Here is an 8279-nt window from a genome sequence, read left to right as displayed (position 1 = left end):
TCTCCAATTCATTTTATGAGGTTGGCATAACCTTGAAAAAAACAAAACCACCCAGACAAGGGTAATACAGGAAAGGCCAAGCTTAAACCATCTCACTTATGAACCTGGGTGCCAAAATCCTCCCAAACATCAGAAGACCAGATCCAGCAATATTCTGAAACATGCATCATGGCTATTTTACTCTAGGAATGCAAAGATGTCTTGATGTGAGAAACTGTCAAAGTATCTCATGTTTACAGATGAAAGGAGAAAAGCTAGGTGGCCAGTTCAGAGTCCCAAGGGTGCTCCTCAGCACGTATATACTGGTGGCTGGATGCCAAGGGAGGAAAGTGAGCTGGGCCGCATGGGGAGGCTCCGGTGGGAATGACCTGGCTGTAACAGTCGGTCCTGAAGTGATGACATGTGGAGTCTGACGGACCCCACGTCTCAAACCTAACTGCGGCAGGGTCAGGACTGTTTGGCCGTCAGTCACCTGGACTGGCCATGGCATTGGGGAAGAAGGGCTCTGGAACACTCAGCTGACTCTGGGAGCTCTATTCCTATGTGGCTGGACTCCACAAGGAAGCTAAAGAATAGAGGTGGAACTCAGCTGTGGAGAATGACAAAGGGGAATGGCATGCAGACTCTGCCTCTATCAGAATTCCTAGCTATGACCCACAGGAGCTAAATGGCTAATAAGGGAGGAAGCAGTGGAGGTTAAAAGGTTTCAGGAAGAAAAAAACGAGGTTCTGAAGTAGGTCAAAGAATCACTGAGGGATGGAGAAGAATACAAGGCCAAGATTATAGTTACAACACTTCCTTCCCTCAATCACACAAATACACTGGTTAAAGTGGGAAACTGGGAATCCCCTGGTGGTTCACTGGTTAGGACTCTGGGCTCTGTCAAGCCCCCAGGTACAATTCCTGGTTAGGAACTGTAAGATCACACAAGCTGCATGGTGTGGCAGAAAACACAAACTCAAAACAAAAAACGAACGTTTGCTATTTTATCTGCTCTCACCCCTAGCCCCTTCTGGGTAAAAGAAGCTCTCTGCTCTCTGGGAGACACGTTATATGGATCGGGGTGGCTCATCTTGCCTCCTCTTATTCCCCTTGCTCAGCCTTGGCCACAGTGGTTGCTCAAGAGAGGTAAGTGACCTGAGGAAGGCCAGTCAGTCTTCCCTGAAATTCACGGAGCCTGAAGAAGTAATGCTCTGTCAGGACTGAGCGCAAACTGGAGCTTCGTGAAAAATACACCTGTAGAGAGAGAGGAGTTCGGCAATCAAGAGAAGCAGAGACAATCCAAGAAGACGAATGAGAACCCTGACAAAACCATGCTGGCCGAGGTCAGCTCTGCTCTGGAGACCACAGATCAATGGGCCCTTGTTTGTTTCTGCTGGTTTGAATTAGCCTTTGTCACTTTTAAGTAAGATAGTCCCAAATGATACAAATACCAGGTATGGCCTTTTGACCCCCCAAACTGAAATATACATAAAATATGATTCTAAACATACGTAAATTACCAAAGTTGTCTCAAGGATAGAAAACTTGAGTTCCACAGGAGACTTCCCTGGCAGACCAGTGGTTAAGACTTCACCTTCCAATGCAGGGTGTGTGGGACCAGGCCCTGATTGGGGAGGTAAGATTCCACATGCCTCATGGCCCAAACACCAAAGCATAAAACGAAACAATGCTGTAATAGATTCAATAAAGACTATTAAAAAAAAAAGAACACTAAGCAGGGAATTTCCGGTGATTCAGCGGTTAGGACTCTGTGCTTTTTCTGCCAAGGGCTTGAGTTTGATTCCTGGTTAAGGAATTAAGATCCCGCAAGCCGTAAGGCACAGGCCAAACAAAACCCAACACAAATTAAGCAGAGTTACATCAGGATTCAAGGATGGTTCAACACCAGTGTAAGTCAGTGCAATTGTTAAAAACAAAGTCTTTTGACTATTTCAATGGATACCAAAAATTTGTCAATGTGGAGTAAAGGGAGAAAACATTATGTTGGGTACAGAAGGAATCCTTTTCAGCCTAATGAAGTTTACCTACCAGAACCCTAAAGCAAGCATATTTCATGGTGAAACCTGAGAACCATTCTCACCAAGAGGAACAAGGGTGTCATTTGACATTACACTGGAGGTCCTGCCCTCTGAAATTCATAAAGAAAAGAAATGAGTGTAAAGAACAGGATAAAACTGACTCTAGAAGGATATGATTTGACATTCTACCCACAAAGCCAACAGAATCAACAGAAGAACTATTAGAAGTAACGAGAATTCAATTAGATCAAACAGGCGGGCGCACAGAAATGGACAGCGTTCCGACATGCCACTGATGGTCGGAAATATAATTTCAAAAGAGCCCATTCATAACAACAAATAGCTAAATTAGAATTCTTAAGGCTACACTGAACTAGAAACATCAAAGACCCACATGAGAACTACATCTTAGAAAACAGTACACATAATTCATTTCTGGATAGGAAGATCAAAAACTGGGGAGTATGACTCCTTTCCAAATCAAACTGTGAGATTTAAAACCATGCCAATGGTAGCCAGGGAACTATATCCGATATTCTGGGATAAACCATAATGGAAAAGAATATTTTAAAAGAATGAACATATATGTAAAGCTGAGTCACTTTACAGTGACTTTACACTTTACGGTCTCTGTACAGCAGAGATTGGCACAACATTGTAAATCAATTATACTTCAAGAAAAACAAAACCCATGCAACGGAAATCTTCACAGAACTTTGAAATGAAAATCGCCAAGTTCCTTTTAAAATTCTTACATAGAAGAAAATATGAAAATTTCAAGCAACAGCGGGGCAACAGTGAAGAAGAATGAAATAACAACCATGCCATAACATATGGCACGTGCACAAAGATCAACGGGCCAGATTTCAGAGCGATTCATAAAAACGTGGGAAGTTCATTTATTTTAAAAAGGTACTTTAAACCAGCGAGGAAAGAATGAGCCACTGATCAATGGTACAGGGACAAGTGGCTATCCCTTTAGGGAATAAAAATTAGCCATCTCCCATAAAAAATAAACTTCAGACGAGTTAAAAATAGACCCACACATATACATCTGTAACTCACCTGGTAAATTTTTGCATATAAACGTACATACATTTCTATACATGCGTATACACACATATACATACGTACAGGTATGTGTATACATGTAAGACTATACTAAGCAAATACAAGAGAGTGAATGAGGAGCAAGTAAATGAAATGGTAGCTGAAGAGGGTGTGGGATCACGGACAGATTTTTCTGATTGTTTCTCAGATGGGAGAGTCTATCATACTTTTGATGCTAACACATCTAGTAAAGAGGATGATAAAACCACTCACACAAAGTCCTGAAGCAGAGACAGGCTCCAAAGAGCAAGAGGAAAGGCTTACGTCCCACTGGGTTAACGGGCAGTAAGACGACAGGAGTATCAGTGAGCACCGTGTAGGGCAGGTAACAGAAAGGTGAGAGTTCCCTCCAATGGCTACTATTTCTTTACGAATAATGAGCTGCTGTGTGTAACTAGCAGAAGCGGAGTTGGTTAAAAAGTTTTCAAATACAGCATCCTAGGGTAGATCTGCTAGGTGGGGCTGAGTGGCCATCTGAGGTTTTAATTATGAATTTCAGGTAAAACTAGTGGGCCAGGTTGGCTGTTTTCCCTAAGAGTTACTTGCGCACGGGCACAGAGTGCATGACTGGGTTGACCATGGTCAGATTTTACTAGATGAACACGATGGAGGCAGAAAGGAAGGACAGGGTGTAGACCGTGAACTGATGCTGCGTGAAGAGGGAAATGAAGATCGGAGCATCATGGTCAGAATGCGGCACGGCTGGAGGATGAAGATAAAGAATTTCCTCTGGGGGGGAAAAAAAGCATCTCTGTGGGAGGAGTGGGGTAGTTGAGTGAGTAAACCTGGATGTGGTCATTGTACAGCTATCTGAGTTCAAATGGTGCTGCAATTCCTAGTGATGTTAGGTGCAGAGAGTGACTAGGGATACAGGCAACGGGCTTGGAACAGAAGACAAGGGCCTCAGTGATGGGGGCATCAAGTACTGAAGGGGCCACAGCACTGAACGGGCCCATCCACGGATGCAGACAACGACGGATGCAGAGCACAATGACAGAAGCAGGGGAGGAAGACGCTGAGCCAGGAGGTCAGCTTCACATCTGGGCCCTGACTACAAGGTCAATGCCAGCAATGAAGAGGGAGAATGTAGTCAGAGGTGAAAAGCTTCAAAGAAGTGAAATGGTGTGGGTGGCCAAAGGCTGAGGAGTGACGGTCTGAGCAGCCACAAGGACATCAAGCGGGGGAGCACACGCAGCGTCGCGGCGGGTACTCCTGTGGCCACAGAGGCAAGACGCAGGGCCTGTGGCTCATGAAGCCCCGCGAGGTTCACCGAGTGTCTCATGGAGGCCGGTGGGCACCAAGTCCCACTGTGACCCTCAACGCCTGAATGAGCATTAACTGCAGGCAGGCAATGAAGTGGGCATGCCCCCATGTATTACCTACACGCAAGGAGGCACACAGGGCCTGGCACTGACTTAAGTGCCGGACGAGAGAGGGAGAAACTAGGAAAGAATCCAGCCATTCCCCACTTCCTGCCCGTTCAGCCCACCTGCCCATGAGGCCACCGCCGAGGAGCCGTATGTCATGTCATCCGCACACCCCTCCTTCCTCCAAAGAGCCACTCTGACACCAGCCTGAGTCAATACCCACCAGGGGTTTAATTCTCCCATGTCAGAAAGTCAGTTCAGAGAGGGGCCCTGCTTTGTCCCCATCCAGGGGGAAAGATCCGCAGAGCCCCCTGGGAATGTCCACGCTCAGAGGAGCCCAGGACCAGTCTCTGAGCAAGAGGAGAAGCGGGTCCCGCGGTCTCAGGCCGCCTCTTCCTCTTCACTCTCCTCCTCGCTCTCATGATACTGTCTGCGGTTGGTGTTAACAAAAAGGTCAGAATCGTCTTCAGAGCTGGACTCTTCTCCTGACGACTGTGGCTCAGCTGGGAGTTCTGGCTGAGTCTGTCTGCACGGGGGAAAAGCGAGAGTTAGCCCATTGCCTTCCGAGAAGACCTGCAAACAAGGAGCCCCATTAAGAGGACCATGTGGCCAAGCAGTCAGGGCTTGGTGAGCCAGACAGGAGAGAACTGCAGGAAAACTGGCCAAACACTACCTCCCTATACCCATCTCAGAAATTCGTTAGAACTGCTGATTTTAATAGGATTCTACTATGACCAATGAACACTCAATGAACTCACACTTCTTACCAGGTACTAAGCAACTTTACAAGCATCAGTCTCTTTAATCCCTACAGAGCTCCCATTTTACAGGTGATGAAATCTGAGTCTAAGAGCTTAACCTGCTTAAAGTCACCTGGTTGTAACTTGCAAAGCCCAGACTTTAACCCAGGAGATCTGACCATCAAGCTATACTCATCAGCACTTATTCAGGCGCTCTCACCAGGGACCTGATATACAATGAAAGGAAAGCTATATTTTCCCTCCAGGTGCCAAGGCCTGAACCCCCATTTTCTGTCTCCCCAATCCCAAGGCTTGCGTCTCACCTGTTCCTATTGTTGTTGTCTTTCTCAGTCACTTGGGAGAAGGCCTCGGGCCTATGCCAAGAGAAGAGCCAAGGTCAGAAAGGACAGAGAAACCCCTCAGCTGCTGCCAGCTGTTCCTGCCTGAAATGCCCGACCTTCCCTCCCCTAAGCCCACAGGTACGAACGAAACCCCCAGGGAAGTGGGGCAGCCAGTGACCAAGAGGACCACCCTACCAGTGCCCGTCCTTCTGCAGAGAGCGCACGTGGTCTTTGCAGAGCACAAAGGAGATCTCAGCCTTCACCTTCTCTCCTTCTTCAATAGGGTCAACGATGAGAAAGTCCCCTGCAGGGGGAGGAGAGAAAAGCACAGTCGGTCCTGCTTGTGGTGGGGAAAGCCGAGGCCACAGGAAACGCTTCGGTCTCCCAAAAGGCTGCCTCTCTCACCTCTCTTGATCCAGATGTTCTTGCGGTACTTGGAGGGCATGCTCACCAGGAAGCGCTGCCCCTGGGCTGTCTCCACCTCATGTAGATTGTTCCCTGGGGTCCTGAGGACCTGGTCCATGGGAGACCAAGAACCAATCAGCTTCATCAGCCAGTTCCAACACCTGCCGAGCTGTATAGCACCCTGCCCCAACCCCAGGGGCCTAAGAGGATGGAGGAGTCAGGGGAAGCAGAGCAACTGGTCCCTGATGCCACTCACCCTCACGATCTGCTGCTGGTCAGAGGGCACCATGTGCTCCCCCAGCACCTCCTTCACCACATGTTTCCTCTTGGTGGCCTGAGACATGGTGGGTCCTGTCCCAGGGGGGCGAGGGATGCGGAGACTCTCAACTCTTCCTCCTGAGTTTTTTAGATGGTAGGCTGAGAACCCAGGACTCTTTTGAAGATGAGGACGGGCCTTTTACTGAGGAGTGATACAATGTCCTGGTGAAGAATATGGGCTCTGAAATCCAATTGACTGGACTCAAATCCTACCTTGGTTATTTCCTGGCTGTTCAATTTCTCTAGACTTCAGAGAACTAACCCAGAGCATTAGCAGTAGAACAAAATAATCATAAGCAAAGCAGGAAACACAGCATAAGACACATAAAAGTAACTTGTGTTTATCCCTTAAGTGCTGGCATAACGATAAAAACTAAACATATGTTTTAGAAAAATAAGCCATTCTGGAAAGCACTTGGGGAAGAAGCAAGGTAAGTTACTTCTTCCTCAACATGTCTGTACATCTCAGGTGTGACACAACCACACAGATGTTCAATCTCTCAATACCCTACAGACATAGACCAGCTCCGACAAGCCAGGTCAGGAATGAGCTAATTTAAGGGCAAGGTAGACTAAATTGATTCTTTTGAACTGTGGTGTTGGAGAAGACTCTTGAGAGTCCTTTGACAGCACGGAGATCCAACCAGTCCATCCTAAAGGAAATCAGTTCTGAATATTCATTGGAAGGACTGATGCTGAAGCTGAAACTCCAATACTTTGGGCCCCTGATGCGAAGAATTGACTCACTGGAAAAGACCCTGATGCTAGGAAAGACCGAAGTCAGGAGGAGAACGGGACGACAGAGGATGAGATGGTTGGATGGCATCACCGACTCAATGGACGTGAGTTTGAGCAAGCTCTGGGAATTGGCGATGGACAGGGAAGCCTGGCGTGCTGCAGTCCATGGGGTCACAAAGAGTCAGACATGACTGAGCGACTGAACTTAATTGAGACCGTTTTGATCTTTGGCATCTGCTGTTTCTGACCCTGGTACTGCAAGACAACGACTGATGCGTACTCAGAAGACAGTTGTTCAGTCGCTAAGTCGTGTCCAACTCTTGCGACCCCATGGACTGCAGCACGCCAGGCTTCCCTGTCCTTAACTATCTCCCCGAGTTTGCTCAAAGTCATGATGGTTTCCAAAGGAAACTCCGAAGTGTCATCTCTAGTTGCCGTCCCCCGCCCTCCTCCTTCCCTATCCCGATGTAAAGATGCTCAGAGGCAAAGAAAACTTACTCTCTGGCCCTCGGATCCCACGAAAGCTGCCAGAACGACCCGGTTCTCCAAGCAGGACGCAGAGATCGGCTCGTCCACGACTCACTTCAGAGTTGAGGCAATGAAAGCAGAGAAAAAGGACTCGCTAGTGGTCACGATGGTGGAGTCGGCTTGGACTCAGGTCTCGGGCGCATCCGGTTCCCGTCCGACTTTAACAAGTCCGACAGCGAGGAGGACAACTCGCGTCGGCCTGAGTCGGACGCCGTACTTCCGGCGCTCTCCCGGAAGTCTCCTGGTCACGCCTCTCTCCTTGTCCGTCTCTCTAATTCTTCCCAACACCGGGTCGGCCAAGGTTAAGTGGTTAAGTTCCGCATGCCGTGCAGCAGATAAATAAAGTTTTCTTCTCACAGGTTTCTGTTCCCCGAGGCCGGAAATGCTTCCTAAGAAGCAAGACTACAAAAGGCACTCCGGCTTCCTGCGAAGCAACCGGAAACGAACACCTACTAAGGGCGCTCTCGAGGTCTGGGTGGTGTCTCAACTCTATGACTCTAAGCGGCTAGAAGTGCCCAATGTAGGTTTTTTTTTTTTTAAAAGGCGGCCCTTGAGGCGACCCGGAAGCGGAAGTGGAAGAAAGTTCTAGTGTGCTGAGATAGCGGCGGGAGCAGCCGGGTGGCGGGAGAAGCCGTTACAGGAACGGGAGCTGTGGGTGAGCGCGAGCCGCGGAACAGGGCTCGGGGTGGAGGCCAGAACGGGCGCGGGGAG

At 48.3% G+C, this 8279-nt stretch overlaps 2 protein-coding genes across 4 annotated transcripts in view; one reads left to right on the top strand and one right to left on the bottom strand.

Moving 5' to 3' along the window:
- Nucleotides 1–2896: 2896 nt before the first annotated feature.
- Nucleotides 2897–8100, bottom strand: EIF1AD (eukaryotic translation initiation factor 1A domain containing). 3 transcript variants are annotated; one of them, XM_010837768.1, is made up of 6 exons: nt 7539–8100; nt 6241–6464; nt 5985–6093; nt 5775–5883; nt 5562–5612; nt 2897–5024 (listed from the first exon to the last, which is right to left on the bottom strand). In XM_010837768.1, the coding sequence occupies exons 2-6, from the start codon at nt 6325–6327 to the stop codon at nt 4880–4882; spliced, it is 501 nt and encodes a 166-aa protein (XP_010836070.1). In that variant the 5' UTR covers nt 6328–6464; nt 7539–8100; the 3' UTR covers nt 2897–4879. The 3 variants fall into 3 exon arrangements, with proteins under 3 accessions (XP_010836070.1, XP_010836071.1, XP_010836073.1); XM_010837769.1 differs by having other exon boundaries at nt 6241–6444; XM_010837771.1 differs by having other exon boundaries at nt 6241–6380.
- Nucleotides 8094–8279, top strand: part of BANF1 (barrier to autointegration factor 1) — a 1940-nt gene continuing 1754 nt past the window's right edge. The window contains exon 1 of the mRNA XM_010837772.1: nt 8094–8223. The gene's annotated coding sequence lies outside the window, so the exon portion shown is untranslated. The remainder of the gene's footprint in view (nt 8224–8279) is intronic.

Source organism: Bison bison, unplaced genomic scaffold (assembly GCF_000754665.1).
Source record: "Bison bison bison isolate TAMUID 2011002044 unplaced genomic scaffold, Bison_UMD1.0 scf7180017864080, whole genome shotgun sequence".
Lineage (NCBI taxonomy): Eukaryota > Metazoa > Chordata > Mammalia > Artiodactyla > Bovidae > Bison > Bison bison.
The sequence above is the reverse complement of the archived record's forward strand: the minus strand, read 5'-3'. Positions and strand labels throughout refer to the sequence as shown.